This window comes from Clarias gariepinus, chromosome 16 (genome assembly GCF_024256425.1).
Source record: "Clarias gariepinus isolate MV-2021 ecotype Netherlands chromosome 16, CGAR_prim_01v2, whole genome shotgun sequence".
Lineage (NCBI taxonomy): Eukaryota > Metazoa > Chordata > Actinopteri > Siluriformes > Clariidae > Clarias > Clarias gariepinus.
This window is the reverse complement of record NC_071115.1, coordinates 17770175-17786340: the sequence shown is the minus strand read 5'-3', so window position 1 is coordinate 17786340 and position 16166 is coordinate 17770175. Positions and strand designations below refer to the sequence as shown.

The following is a 16166-nucleotide window of genomic DNA, read 5'->3' as shown; positions in this document are numbered from 1 at the left end:
CACACACACTCATTCTCTCTGCTCTACACAGAAACACTGCTTTGTCGCAATTCTTTTTAAAGGTAAAGTGCAGGTTAACTTGTTTTATTTTTACTTTACAGCAGTGATTCTGTTATTGTGTCGCTCAATCAAGTGTCATTAGAGATATTTCTTGTTTCTTTTTCCGATAAAACTGTGTGTGAGAAAAGAGTGGAGGAAGGAGGAGAGGGGAGTTTACTTTAGTTTTACTCACACACACATCTGTCGGGATTTATTTTACTTTCTTTAAAGGTAAAGTGCAGGTTAATTTGTTTTGTTTTTACTTTATATTTCATGATAATTAATTTATGTATTAATTTTTTTGGGCTGTGGAACGAATAATTTGAGTTTAAATTATTTCTTAAGGGAAAATTTGTGTTTTGTAATACAAGCCTGCTCCCGGAACGAATTTTGCTTGTAATCCAAGATTCCATTATACACACACACACACACACACACACAATGATGCAGTGGGGCAAAAAAATGGTCAGCCACCAATTGTGCAAGCTCTCCCACTTAAAAAGATGAGAGAGGCCTGTAATTTTCATCATAGGTATACCTCAACTATGAGAGACAAAATAATAAGAAAAAAAATCCAGAAATTCATATTGTAAGATTTTTAAAGAACATAATTTGTTTATTTACAAATTATGTTGGAAACTAAGTATTTGGTCATTAACAAAATTTCATCTCAATACTTTGGTATATACCCTCTGTTGGCAATGACGGAGGTCAAACGTTTTCTGTAAGTCTTTACAAGGTTTTCACACATTGTTGCTGGTGTTTTGGCCCATTCCTCCATGCAGTGGCCCATCTCCTCTAGGGCTGTGTGTGTTTGGGGCAACACACACTTTTAACCCCCTCCAAAGATTTTCTATGGGGTTGAAATCTGGAGACTGGCTAGGCCAGTACATGTCCAGGCACGCCTGAAGTTTGCTAGAGAGCGTTTGAATGATCCAGAAAGGATTGGGACAATGTCATATGGTAAGATGAAACCAAAATAGAACTTTGTGTTTGGAGGAGAAAGAATGCTGAGTTGCATCTAAAGAATATCATATCTACTGTGAAGCATGGGGGTGGAAACATCATGGTTCGGGGCTGTTTTTCTGCAAAGGGACCAGGACGACTGATCTGTGTAAAGGTAAGAATGAATGGGGCCATGCATCATGAGATTTTGAGTAAAGACCTCCTACCATCAGCAAGGGCATTGAAGATGAAACGTGGCTGGGTCTTTCAGCATGACAATGATCCCAAACACACCGCCCAGACAACAAAGGAGTGGCTTCGTAAAAAGCAATTTAAGGTCCTGGAGTGGCTTAAAAGCAGGGGGACACATCTGTTATTGCAGGATTTGATTCCCTGGCCGCGCAGTGTGTTACTGATGGTAGCCTTTGGTACTTTGGTTCCAGCTCTCTGCAGGTCATTCACTAGGTCCCCCTATGTGGAGATTTTTGCTCACAGTTCTTGTGATCTTTTTGACCCCACGGGGTGAGATCTTGCGTGGAGTCCCAGATCGAGGGAGATTATCAGTGGTCTTGTATGTCTTCCATTTTGTAAAAATTGCTCCCACATTCCCACAATTTTGTTTCTGGTGTCCTTTGACAGCTCCTTGGTCTTGGCCATGGTGGAGTTTAAAGAGTGACTGTTTGAGTTTGGGAACAGGTGTCTGTTATACTGAGAACGAGTCCAAACAGATGCCATTAATACAGGTAACGAATAGGAGACAGGGGAGCCTCTTAAAGAAGTTGTTACAAATGAGCAAGATTTCTCACAGACCTGTAGGTGACCAAAAACTTATTTAACAGAGAAATTTACCAATTAATTCATAAAAAATCATGTGATTTTTTTTTTTTTCCTTGATTTTTTAATTATAATTAATTTTTTGTCACTCATAGTTGAGGTATACCTATGATGAAAATTACAGGCTTCTCTCATCTTTTTAAGTGGGAGAACTTGCAAATGGTCACACATGGTAGCTGACTAAATACTTTTTTGCCCAACTGTACACAATACACAATTATTGGTTGAATAATATGTGTAGAATGTTAATCACTGTACTCCCAAATGTAACCTGCTTTCCAGAGCATGCTATAAATCATTATAGTGAATAGTGGTTATGTGCCTTTATCATTTTTCATTCTGTTGCACTTTTAGTATGCTGCCACCTTGTGTTTTATCTTTATATTAAAGTTGGCTGAAATCAGACTTTTACTGGTGTTTTCAGTCCTCTGAAATAAAAAAAGAATATATGTTAGATGAAAAAGTCTCAAGATTAGTAAGTTTGCATGAGAAATTAGGCTGATCTGCTGCTTCTGCTGTCTCCTTTTTTTTGTTAATGCTCCATTCAGTAGAATTGTTTCATTCAGGTCCGTAAATATTTGGACAGTGAAACCTTTTTTCTTTTCTTTCCCCTCCCCCATGTTATGCTTCTGTACATGAACACAGTGATTACAAAATTAATCAGTCAAATGAGATTGTAGACTTTCAGCTTTAATCAAATTGGCAGAAATATTGCATTTCATGTTTAGCAGTTACAGCTGAAAAAAACAACAGGCCTATCAGAGGGAGAGAGAAAGACAGTTTTTATTTTTTTTTAAGTGACCAAGCCAACTACTAAGTAGATTTTGAGCTCAGCAACCAAAAGATCTAGGAGACAGCTACAGTAGATGTGTTCATGGTTTGGGGAAGAAAACCCTTCCACAACATCTAAGTCAAATCTATAACATATTATGAACATAAATATCACAGTTTTACCTCAAGATTCAAACCACTGGTAATGCTTAAGAACAGCACAAAACAAAAAATTTTTAGAAAACACACAAAAAAGCAAAAAGCCTGTTTGGGTCTTGAATACCATTTTTTAGAAGTACTGGAATAGAGGAATGTGGGTAAGGAAATGAAGTGCTTAAGTACCACATCATCTGTTAAACATTGTGGAGGAAGTATTATGGCATGGGCTTGTATGGCTGCCAATGGCATTGGCTTACTGATGATAACTGATGTGATAACTGATGTGACTACTGATGAATTCTGTAGTGTATAGTGTGATATTTTCTGCTTAGATTCTAATGCTGCAAAACTGATTAGAAAGAGCTTCACGGTACAGGTGGAGAATGACCAAAGCATACAGTGAAAACAAATGGTTTCTTCAGACAAAGTCACTGAATGTTTTTAAAGACCGTAATAAGTCAGTTATATGAACTCAATCCAGATGTGCATACCTTTCACCTATTGAAGACAAAACTCTGAAGTCAGGAAAAACCCATATGCATTTTTTTTTTTTTTTAATAAACCTTTCAGAGCTCTTCAAATATGTCACTCTACAAAATGCTGTAAATGTTATTAAGGTAAACAGCTTAAAACAGTAAATTCCATGTATTTAAAAAAAAGCAATAGTCCATGCATATGACTGTATAATTTGCAGACAGTCATCCTGTTGAGATTTAAACATTATAATTTTTTAATATGTAAACTTGCACACTCAGGAGTAGAAGTAATATGCACAGTTTTTTAAAAAACAATTCCATGAAAGCCTTTTCCCTGTAAACGCTCAAACAAATTCAGCTTAAATCCATTCAGATGTCACTTGATAAATGAGGCCTCTTATGTAAGAAGTTTAGGTCTCTAATGTCGTCATGAATGTTCAGCTGTGAGGTGCAGCTGTATGTGTTTAAACATTGCATTACACAACATTGTTTTGCAGTTGGGTTAAAGTAACAGCCTCTTCAAGCTTCTGGCATGGGGTTAAACAACAGCATAAAAGAATGATCTCATCATTTCTCAATGCAGCTTTAATTAAGAAGAGCGGCGATTTCACAGAATTTGCCCTCAACACACAAAACGGTACTCTACACTTCCAACTTTAGTGCAATGTGACAAATAATTTATTCAGCCATTGATATTATCGGTATCCTTTTAACTGTGTGGGATCCAAAAGTAAACTAGTAATACACAAAGTAGTATCAGTACCCTGAACTTTCTGCAGTGTGCTTTGCATGCTAGCTAATTTTACATTTTCTGAACATTTCAGTCTTGACGTTCTGTAATTCTGATGACTAACTACTTAACTCTGTACTAAGCTGCTTTTGTGTGGTTTTTAAACGGGTCTGTGGTCAGAGTTGTTTCTTCACGTCCTGCTTTCAGTTCACTGACAGTCTTTATAGACTTTCAACTCCTCAAAATAAGCTATATATTAAAACCAGCTATTGAGCAAATATCAGTAATACACTGGTTTTGTTTTTGTGACTGTGGTTGCAGCAGTTTGTATACCCATGTTTTTTTTAGATGGGGGGACGTGGCAAAAGTTGCAGCAAGATCTGATTGGAAATGCAGCAAAAGTTGCAAATTGAAAACCTGATTTTTGATGGAAAAGTGTGCTATGCCAAAAAGAGGTATAAAGTGTGCAAAGCTTGATCTCCAAGAGTTAAAACCAATACATCAGGAACAATCTGTGTCCTATAGCCTACAGGCAAATTTTATAACTGAAGCTGTTTGGAAAGATTTTTACAGTTCAGTATATATTTCTTTTACATTTTCAGTGAAATTTTTCACTATGTCCTGTATTCTTTCTTTCTTTTTTAACGCCGTGCCAGCTTCTATGGCTATGTTCATGGCGAGAAGCACTTTTGTTATTCAAAAACTAGATATTAAAGTACAATTTTTGTTTAACTCTAACCTATCCAAGTATCTTTTTGGTGTAAGATTTCGTTTTTGCAACTGAAATAGTATGATTTTTTTTTTTTTTTTTTTTTTTTGCTCATTATTGAGAAGTTGTGCTTCACTTCCCTGTTTAATTTTACTGCGCCTGGGTTTGCGTGCAGATCGCAGGTTAAACATCACAGCGGAAGCTGACTGTCGGAAGCTGCACTGTGCCCTGAGAGATTTAAGCTCCCTGCTGCAGGCTGTTGGCCGGTTGGCTGAGTTTTTCACCGGAGACGTCTTTACAGCTCGCTTCAACGATGCACTAGCTATTGTTCAGAGGTCTGTTACCCTTTTCTAAATGCACAAATTTTTCGGGTTTAAAAGTTTAATCAGATTCTGTTGTAGCTGTTATTTAGACAAAAACTTATTTTGATAGAAAAAGATGCCGCCCTTCTATTATGTGACATTGCCATGATTTAACAGTAGAAGCATCTTTTAGCTTTGCCCATAGCCTTTTTGCATCTGTTTATTACAGAATATTTTAAGTTTCTTACAGGGGATGTACACTTAACTGTCATGATTTTATTGTGCGAATAAAAAAAAAAATCATTTTATTATTGTTTCGTAAGTTGCACAAGAACATGGGCATCAGGGCACAAAGCATCTGGTAATCCTGTAGAAAAAAAGGATTTCTCTTTAAAAAACAAACACCACAAATATAATTACCAAAGAAAATACATAGTAGGCTAATGTTGGTTAATGATAATTCTGTTATCCGCTGTTGTGACTGACGTCATGGAAGTCACGTGTCTGCAAAAGGTCAGTAGTCCTGAGCAATCCCTCAGCTGTCTGGCTGGAAGTCCTGCTCAGTCCCTGCTTTCAATGGTGTAATTAGTGTCAGTGCAGAGTGAATAGCCAGCTGATGGTATCCAGTAGGTCTTGCAGCTTGAATTAAGCACATGGGGAAACTTGGACCATGGATTTTGTGGAAATGTCAAGGAGAACAACATACACTAGCAGTGCCAAATTAATTTAAAACAAAGAAATGTATCAACCAAATGATAGACAATTAACATACCTTTCACAGAATTAATGTTATGTGCAATAAACCACTATATATATATTTTTTTCCCCCTGGTGTGATGTTGATTTTTCTTTCTTTCTTTCTTTCCCTGTCAGGCTTGTGGAGGTCACTTGTTATGGCTCTCAAATTAGCCTGTATGACGTTGAAATGGCTGTTCCTTCAGTTCTTAAACCTGACCTTATAGATGTGTAAGTGCACACAAATACAAACCATCTGTGTATAATACAGATATTAACCCCTCCCATGTTTAGTGCTGAAAATTATGCACTGTTAAGTAGTTTTTCATACCTTGTGATCTACATAAATGAGATATTGCACTTATTCTCTTTTAGTATTCTTACATTGTGACTCTTTTTTTTTTTTGCAGCCATGCCCAGTCACTGGCTGCACTGCAAGCATATTCGCATTGGCTGGCTCAGTTCTGCAGCGAAGTACAGCGGCAGCAGGATCAAACTCGATTTGTTGACCTCATCACATCATGTATGGCCGCCACGACACCCCTCATTAATGGCAAGGTAATATTTTCGCCAAGAGTGACTTTATCTAACAAGGAGTGAGTTGTGTTTAGTTCAGTAAATATACAACTTAATGTTTGGTCTGGGCATTCAGACCACATTGCTCTGTTTTTTACACTCAGCCAAGTCAGGTGAGACTTGCTTTTTGGATTAGAAGCTTCTTCGCCCCACTGTTGTGAACTGGAATTAAAGTTACATTAACATGGAACATCCTGTTAAGCCAGTTATTCACCACGCAATACAAAATTTTCATACAAGGATGCCGAATTCTACCCATAATCAAGAACTCAAACGACTTAGTGCTTTTTCTTTCAAGTCGGTAAACAAAGTGTAAAGACCATTTTAATACTGTTCTGATCCTCAAATAATCAGCTGTCTACAAATAAGGCAGTTGATTAACTATAACTTTCACCATAAATAACATTTGTGTAAAGCTTATACACATCTGGTTGTTTTTGGTTTTTCTAAGAAATTTTCTTACACCCGCTGCTTACTAGGAATTTCTTGTTAAAAAGCTGGCATGTCTGTAGATGTCACACTTGTGTTGAAGTTGTGCACCTTCGTACTGCTTTAGGTTCCTGAGAAATTGCTGTTATCTGCTTGCCATCTCCTGGTATCCATGGCAACAACAGTGCGCCCTGTGTTCATGGTGTCACTACCTGCGGTACAGAATGTCTTCAATCTCATCACGGAAAACCACAATCAAAGGCTGCCTCAGGAGGTCTGTGTGTGTGATATTTAATCATCACAGACTACATATTTTTATTTCTGTAACACATTTTACGTTTTGCTGTTAGTGTTGTTTTCTCAGATACAGTTTTTTGTGTGCGTACTTGCTTATTTTGTAATATGTGTGTTCTAGGCTCATGTTCTGGTGTGTAGGGCTTTATCAAACATGCTTCTTTTACCGTGGCCTAGCCTACCAGAGGCAGAACAACAATGGCCAAGCCGATCAACCAGTCATGCCCGTCTAATCAGCACCATCACACATCAGTACCGCCTGCTGCCCCGCCCACCAAACCACCATCCCAACAGTGAGTTTAATCACTCTCATGTCCTTCAGATAAATTAGAAGGCCTTCTTCTATTGTACAAAAAAAAAACCTGAATTAAATTTTTAATAATTGTCAGTTAGTTCAATATAGATTTAAAAAATTTGTTTAACAAACTGTCCAAACAATGCTATGTGCTTCTTTCTTGTCAAAATGATGACGTACTTTATTTCTTCTTTCGAACTCACTTTTGACCACTCAGTGAAGCACATCATTAGAAAATTGCAGATTTTTGAACGTGAAGCAGAGAAGCATCTTGACCCAGGAGTAGATGGATTAGCGAAGAAGAAAAACTGATCAGCCATCAATAAATGTAATAACATGTGCTTGTGATGAGCCATTGGATGCACAATAATCCTACAAGCTCTTGTTGTTGTTGGTCTTTCGGCTGCTCCCGGCAAGGGGTCGCCACAACAGAATATCCAGTCCACACAACAACTTGGCACAGGTTTTTACGCCGGATGCCCTTACTGACGCAACCCCACCATTTATCCGGGCTTGGGACCGGCACTGCATCCAGTGGCTGGGGGCTTTGGGCACTGGCTGGGAATTGAACCCAGGCCTTCCGCATGGCAGGCTAAACACCTACCACTGAGCCACCGGTGCCCTTTTACAAGCTCTTGTTATTTTTACAAATTTTGCTTGACTGTTGACTTTTTTTGTGGAAAGTTTTTTTTTTTTTCTCCTTCGTGTAAAATGTGAGTTTTATGTCATGACCCCATGATAAGGAATCAGAGTTTAGAGTTGCTGTCGCGACTTAAGCAGGAAATTCTTGGCAGTTTTCTCCTCTGTAAATGGATCTGTTTTGCACCTTTTGTGAACATGAGCTTGTGGAAGGTTAAAGCATCCAAAGTGCAATTTTTTTATAGGTTTTTTATTTAACAATTGCGTTACACTGTTTGTTAACCTTTTTAGGTAAAGTTGTGCTGCAGCAAACCTTGTGTGTACTGAAAGATCTAGTGGACAGCATATCAGGAGAAGCCACAAAATCTCGTCAGATTGGTTATCAGAGCTTGCAGGAGTCTGTCCAGGTTACTCTGGCTCTGTTCCCACTGTACATTCATCAGCCTGGTAAGAGTCCCTGTGCTCTAGTTCACTCCTCACAGAGTAATGTTTACTTAAAAACTTGTGAAATTTTCTCTCAGGGGTGTAACAGACTATTCTAGAAAAGTACCGTATTGGTGTGTAAATGTGTTTGATAATAAATTATATATTTTATTCAATGTAAATTATAAATGTGTTCACACAGACCCATGTTTGTACCTAAAGTGACACATAATGACCAAAATGTTTCATTAGACATTAGATGCATGTCGATATGTGGTTCTGACTGTGTGTAGTTTGACAATATTACTAGGCATACATTTAAATGTAAACACTTGCTTGTTACTATAAATCTAACTGATATTGACCCACATTTCAATAGATAAAATGTAAGTTGGCCTCAAGTGTTAGCCTGTCCTTACACCATTATCACTACTTACAATCAAGCACCACCAAAGAAACACGTAACTTCAAAGAATATAAGCTGTAGAATGTTTTACTGCAAATGATGGGATTTATAGGGCAACCCAGAATGCATTTTATTTAAAATTAATGGGAATTTTCACAAACTTTCACAAAAAGCATAAACATACATGCCACTGTAAGGATTGAAGAAGAATAGGTTTTGGCACCTGAAATGCAAACTATACAAATACAGTTATAGAAAAAAAAATCAACAAATTGCAGTCAGTGTGGCAATACCTGATTCCGCCCAATCTGGCAACACTAGGAAGAATTAAAAACCTTTAGAAGTAAGTATTTTTGCATTGTTCTCACACTGTTTCATGCATCTTGGTCACGAACATTTTACGACACCAATTTTTTTTTTTTTTTTTTTATAAAGCAAGTTTCCTACTGCACCATTAATGTATCAGAACTGAAGTTACATGCAGAGACGATTTCCTCCTTTAGGTTATTCTGGGCCAGTTCCAAAAATTACTGACTTCAGATGACTCCAAAGATTGAAATGTGGAATGGTGTTGGGATTGGTTCCACTTCATCTCATATTTGTTAGTTACAAAGCCAGTTTGGGTCTGAAATAAAAAGAAAAAATAATAAATGTCGTTTAAGGTAAAAATGCCTGTAGATCCAGCTTTTTGCACATTTAAAAACTAAGTGAATAGAGAGAATATTTACATGTAAACATGCTATCCTGCTAAGTCACACTTTTTAATAAAGGTTGCTTCACATTACAATAGGTAAACGAAGAAAGTATGACTTTAGGGGCAGGATGTAATTTAAAGTGACATTCGTGTTTTTTTTTTTTTTTTTTTTTTTTCTTGCTATGTTTAATTGATTTGCTGTTGTTTTACCTTTTTTCTTCAGATATAACAGATGAGATGCTGAGTTTCTTCCTCACACTATTCCAGGCACTTAGGGTGCAGATGGGAGTCGCATTCACTGAACAGGTTATTCAGACTTTCCTCAGCATGTTCACCAGGTAACCATGCACACATCTATGCTTTAGTAAATAATTTTTAATAACACTAATAATGGTAACACAACCTGTGCCAATTTGCTGTGCGGATCAGACGGTCCGCTGTGGCGACCCCTTGACCGTAGCAGCCAAAAGACAAACGACGACGACAACAACAACAATAATAATAATACTGTACAATAGTGTAATCTATTTTACATATATATACTCAGCAAAAAAAGAAACGTCCCTTTTTCAGGACTGTGTATTCCAACAATAATGTTGTAAAAATCCAAATTACTTTACGGATCTTCATTGTAAAGGGTTTAAACAATGTTTTCCATGCATGTTCAATTAACCATAATCAATTAATTAACATGCACCTGTCGAATGGTCGTTAAGACCTTAACAGCTTACAGAAAGTAGGCATTTAAGGTCACAGTTCTAAAAACGCAGGACACTAAAGAGACTTGTCTACCGACTGTGGAAAAACACCCAAAGAAAGATGCCCAGGGTCCCTGCTCATCTGCGTGAACGTGCATTAGGCATGCTGCAGGGAGGCATGAGGACCGCTGATGTGGCTAGGGCAATAAATCGCCATGTCCGCACTGTGAGACGCCTAAGACAGCGCTACAGGGAGACAGGAAGGACAGCTGATCATCCTCGCAGTGGAAGACCACGTGTAACAACACCTGCACAGGCTCGGTACATCCGAATATCACACCTGCGTGACAGGTACAGGATGGCCACAACAACTGCCCGAGTCACACCAGGAACACACAATCCCTCCATCAGTGCTCGGACTGTCCGCAATAGGCAGTCCATGAGGAGAAGATGCACTGCAGTACTGGTGGCCACACCAGATACTGGTACTTTTGATTTTGAGCCTCCCTTCATTCAGGGACACATTGTGAAACATTTTTAGTTTATGTCTTATGGTGTTGACTCTTTTAGTGTTCATACAAATATTTACACATTAAGTTTACTGAAAGTTAAAACAGTTGAAAGTCAGAGGACGTTTCTTTTTTGCTAAGTGTGTGTGTGTGTGTATATATATATATTAAAATACCATACAATGGGTAAATAAGTACTTTGTTTAAAAAATTGAACATTAGCAATATTACTATTGTAAAAACATTGAAGATATTGGCAAAAATATATTTTTTTGGAGGGACTTAGGAAGAGTAATAGAACACATCAAGATTAAGATATGCTAATTTGAAATTGAAATGGAAAATGCCCTTATTACAATTCATTAGTTCATTCTGAAATTCAACAGTTGGCGCTGTACATTTTTGTAAAATGTGCTTGTGTTTATTTAAATTCTTCGTAATAAATGTGATCTCACACCTTCATTCTGCTCACTTCACGGTAACACATTAACATTTTTGTTAATTCCGAAATTTAACAGATGTTTTAAATTTTTAAAAGTATACTTATGAAGTGTGCAATTAAATTTCACGCAAAGTCGCGGGCACATCTAGTTATGTTATATAAAAATAGACACTTTATGTTGTTGATCTTTTGGCTGCTTTCGGCAAGGAGTCGCCATAGCGGACTATCCGGTCCACACAAGGACAAAAAACTTGGGACAGGTTTTACGACGGATGCCCTTCCTGATGCAACCCTCCTATTTTATCCGGGCTTGGGATCGGCACTGCATCCAGTGTCTGGGGGTTTTAGGCACTGGCTGGGAGTCAAACCCGGGCCTTCCACATGGCAGGCAAAACACCTACACAATCCCCCCGCCCCCCCAAAAAAAAGACACCTGAAGTGCTTTAACTAACTCCTCTACAGCCTACATGTTGTAAATTAATTTTAAAATGGTTTAATTATATAGTATAAAATGAGTTATCAGTAAAAATGGATAATCCATATGTAGAAAGTAAAATAAGTGATAATGTTATCATAACGCATATTAAAGCTATTATGCTCATTTAAAGAGTCTTGTTACAATATCTAATATTAAAAGGGAGCGTTGGTGCTACCCCAGAGAATGCTCCAGCACCCATTGTGGTACATTAAAGCTAGCACTGATGACACACCAACTGAGGCAGCCTTTGTTTAAACTTTTTTTTTTTTTTTTTTTTTTTTTTTAAAGAAGGCTTTGTAAAATAAATATCCCAATGCCCTTTCATATTTAAGTTTTTTAAATAAAATAACTGTTTCGCTGATTTCTGTAGTAAAAAAAAAAATATTCAATTATATTATCAAATATTATAATTGAGGCAGCAAACAATCAGCATCTGTGTTAGAAAAATAACCTCTAACCGTTATCAGCTTACACTAGCAGCTATGGATAGCATTCTAACCTTGACAACCAAGCAGTTTGCTACCAATCGCTTTGGTATGCATGCTTGCTAATAGAGATGATCATTAGAGACTATAATATAATGATATATCTTTTATTCAAATGTTTTAGGGAGCAGCTGGCTGTCAGCATTCTCCAGGAGGGCAGTGCTGGATCAAAAGTTGTTGAAAAATTCCTCAAGATTCTACAGGTATGAAAATATAAAAAAAAATTATTATTATTTGCATGTGTGAGAGATAATGTGTGGTTCAGAAGTTAACGTTCAGTGAGCTAAATGAGTAGATATAATTGTAACTAATCTACTGTGTGTATTTGTGCAGGTTGTGGTTCAGGAGCCTGGTCAGACATTTAAACCCATGTTACCCAGCATCCTCAGTCTTTGCATGGAGCAGGTTTACCCCATAGTGGCAGATGTAAGCTCCATTCAATTTAAGACTGTCTGTTGTACAATGATTTTTCAGTTTTTTTAAACTTGCAGTCTAAACACTTTGCTTTGCAGCGTTCCTGTCCAGACGTCAAAGTTGAAATGTTCGAGCTACTTTTTCAAATCCTCCATCAGAACTGGAGGTTCTTCTTTAAGACCTCGGTCCTAAACAGTGTTCAGAGAGCAGGAGCAGAAGAACACATGGAGAATGAGGCCCAGTTTATTGCTGCCATGCAGGTACACAGCACAAAGCTTTAATTCAAACTAAAACCTTCATGTCGCACAGAAAAGTCATATAGCCTAAAAAGTATGTGCTCTGTACTTGACACACCCAGCCTGTTGATACTGTTTCCAATAACAGAAATAACACTCTGTTTAAAAACCCCAACAACTTGTGACGAAGCACAGCACTACCATGTCACCACCATGATGGTTTCACTGCTGGCCCATTGCAATCCAAATATTTAGGCCTGTTTGAAAATTACTGTGTTTCTTCTGTAGGGAGTGCAAATTGAGACAAATTACTTGCCTAACTGGCAACGTGTCATATTTTAGCCATGAATTTGGATTGCATATGGCTTAAAGGGTTCTGTAAGAATTAAAAAATAATGCACAAATATTTGTATTGTTGGATTATGTACTTGCAAAAAGAACTTCTGGTCTAAACTAGTTGATTACTATTGAGAAAAGATTTCTGGACCATCGGTGAGAAACATGACAAAGGAAATGATGAATATGGTATATTATTTTGTTTTGGTGCAGTGACCTGAATGATGTATGATTTGTTTTTGACAGGCCTTTGGACAGTCCTTCCTGCAGCCAGATATCCATATCTTCAAACAGAACTTGAATTATCTGGAGGTTCTTAACACAAAACACAAACTGTACCACAGGGTAAGATATCCGCCAATTATCAGATTGTTTGATTTATGTGTGTGTTTATTCTGCTTACCCAGTGTGTGTGTGTCTGCATTTTTGTTCATTCAGAAGCTGTTCAGAAACTCCATGCTCTTCCATTTCATCAACGTGCTGCTACAAGTTCTCCTGCATAAGAGCCATGACCTCCTGCAGGATGATATCACTATGGCCCTCTACAACATGGCCGCTGTAGATTTCTCAGCTTTTTTTTCCTCCTTCCTGCCAGAGTTCCTTAACAGCTGTCAAGGCCTCGACCCTCACCAACGCACAACGCTTGCTCGCAACTTCACGCCAGAGAGGGTAAGCACTTTAATTTATATTTTTCAAGATGTGTTGTGTTGCAGTTTGCACAGTGTACTTATTTATTCAGCAGTTACATCACCCTTGACCACCTTGTTGAAAAAACTAAAACCAACAACTGTCTTTTATAGAAGTACTAGTGCACATTGCAGCAGTAAATAGATTTTTAGTCTTTTTTGGTCTTTTTGTTTCCAAAATTTTAATCACTTTACAACCAGCCTTTTTTTAAATCACTTATAGCATTAATATTGTGAAACCTTGATTTTTTTTTTTTTTTATCTAGGTCATCATAATGTGAAAATTGCACGCCTCAATATCCTTAATATGAGAGAATCTCTACAAACCCCAACAGTTTGCTACAATTAGATTAGCTGCCCCAGCTTCTTGCATACTTGCTAATAACTTTAAAGAGTTAGGTCGCTGAGATTCCATTTGAATCCATGGTAATGAGAAAGCAGACAAAACTGCCAAAGAAGCATTATCCAAAAAAACAAAAAAAAACAATCAAATGCTCTATACCAATCACAGATTTAAAACCAATTTTAAATACATCAAAAATGAATGGCAATCAGAATCGAACCAATGCCTAAATAATAACCTATATGAATGCTTAAATAATAAACTATATAAAATAAACTCCGATGTTGATCAAGACACAAATTTCCTTATAAAAATCGTTGAGATCAATACAAGATGTGGGATAGGGCGCTCAAAGGCTACACGAACATTTTTACTGTCGAGAGAAAATCCACCACAATGTTTATCATGCAGAACCCTTCTCTGCATCAAACATATTTTATTTGACAGTAACTCTTTTAGTCCTTTTAAGGAACTTGTTTTATTCGGTTGACACTTAAAAAAAAAAATTTTTAAACAAGTAAATCCAAATGTAGTTTCGAAGTTCTTATCTAGTTTTAAAACTGAATAACAAAAATGACTCTCGCCATGAATATAGCCATACAATCTCCCTGCCAATTTAATTTCTTGGAGAGCAACAGTACTGTGCAAATGTTTTAGACAGGAGTGAAGAAATGCTAAAAACTGGGAATGCTTTAAAAAAAAAAATATATATATATATATATATATATATATATATATATATATATATATTTTTTTTTTTTATTGATCAATTTATAAAATGCATTGTAAGTGAACAGAAATGAATCTAAATCAAATCAACTACTTTTTGGCTTCAAACCAGCATTAATTCTTACACTTGCACAACGTCAACTATTTTGGGTGTATGATTAACAAATTATACCTAGCAGGTGCTAATAATCATTAGTTTCATATGTGGATTAAAATAAACCCATTAACTGAAACAGACAAGTTGTCCATGGCAAGACTGAACATAGCAACAAGATACAAGGTAGTTATACTGCATCTGCAAGGTCTCTCCCAGGCATCAAATTCAAAGCAAACGGGTTTCAAGAAGTGCTGTTGAAGCTATTTTAAAGAAGCACATTAAAACGGGCAGTGTTAAGGACCGTAGACTAAGGGGTCAGCCAAGGAAGGTTAATGCAGCAGATCAAAAACGCATCGAAGGATGTCCAGCAATGCCTTTAGCTAAGAACTGGTGGAAACCAGTGGGTCCTGGGTACACCCATCATTGAGTTTGTCTGGGATTACATAAAGAGACATAAGGATTTGAGGCAGCCTACATTCACAAAATATCTGTGTTTAGTTCTCCAAAATGTTTGGACCAACATACCTCCTGAGTTACTTCAAAAACTATATGCAAGTGGATTTAAAAGAATTAATGCCAGTTTTGGTTTTGCAGGCAAAAAATGGTCGCACGAAATACTGATTTGATTTTGATTTCTCTTTTGTTCATTTACTTTCCACTCATCATAAAATAAAAGTAAAATATTAAAAGTAAACTTAATACTTCTATTTTTGAAAGCATTTTTACGTTGTAGCATTTTTACGTTGTAGCATTTTTTCATACCTGCCTAAAACCTTTGTACAGTACTGTATATCTCAACCGTTTAATTTAATTCAATTCAATTCAATTTTATTTATATAGCGCTTTTAACAATTGGCATTGTCCCAAAGCAGCTTTACACAATCAAAAGAATTATTTAAGTTTGTATGAAATTTGAATGTGTATGAATCAAAATGGTCAGATAGTCCCTGGTAAGCAAGCCGAGGGCGACAGTGGCAAGAGAAAAACTCCCTGAGATGATGGTAGGAAGAAACCTTGAGAGGAACCAGACTCAACAGGGAACCCATCCTCATTTGGGTGAAACAGAGAGCAGAAATTAATCTGCATTCATACTGTGTGTTAGTTGGCAGGCAGTTTAGCATAACAGTTGATGTTAATTGATGTTAATATGGAGTCCAGTTTGTTATTGAAAACTGTATGAAGTTCCAGTCCTGAACTATCGAACGGTCAAGACTTCAGAGAAACAGCTGCCAACACCAGTCGAGGCCAGAGCCGTCT

General features: G+C 37.1%; 1 protein-coding gene across 1 annotated transcript in view; it reads left to right on the top strand.

The window, feature by feature from the left end:
- xpo6 (exportin 6) overlaps nucleotides 1-16166 on the top strand; it is a 28778-nt gene that overhangs the window by 9751 nt on the left and 2861 nt on the right. Inside the window, exons 13-24 of the mRNA XM_053514587.1 lie at nucleotides 4839-4998; nucleotides 5839-5931; nucleotides 6111-6258; nucleotides 6833-6979; nucleotides 7121-7292; nucleotides 8225-8380; nucleotides 9680-9794; nucleotides 12193-12271; nucleotides 12402-12494; nucleotides 12581-12742; nucleotides 13301-13399; nucleotides 13493-13723. Coding sequence (XP_053370562.1) covers nucleotides 4839-4998; nucleotides 5839-5931; nucleotides 6111-6258; nucleotides 6833-6979; nucleotides 7121-7292; nucleotides 8225-8380; nucleotides 9680-9794; nucleotides 12193-12271; nucleotides 12402-12494; nucleotides 12581-12742; nucleotides 13301-13399; nucleotides 13493-13723 — 1655 coding nt within the window. The remainder of the gene's footprint in view (nucleotides 1-4838; nucleotides 4999-5838; nucleotides 5932-6110; nucleotides 6259-6832; nucleotides 6980-7120; nucleotides 7293-8224; nucleotides 8381-9679; nucleotides 9795-12192; nucleotides 12272-12401; nucleotides 12495-12580; nucleotides 12743-13300; nucleotides 13400-13492; nucleotides 13724-16166) is intronic.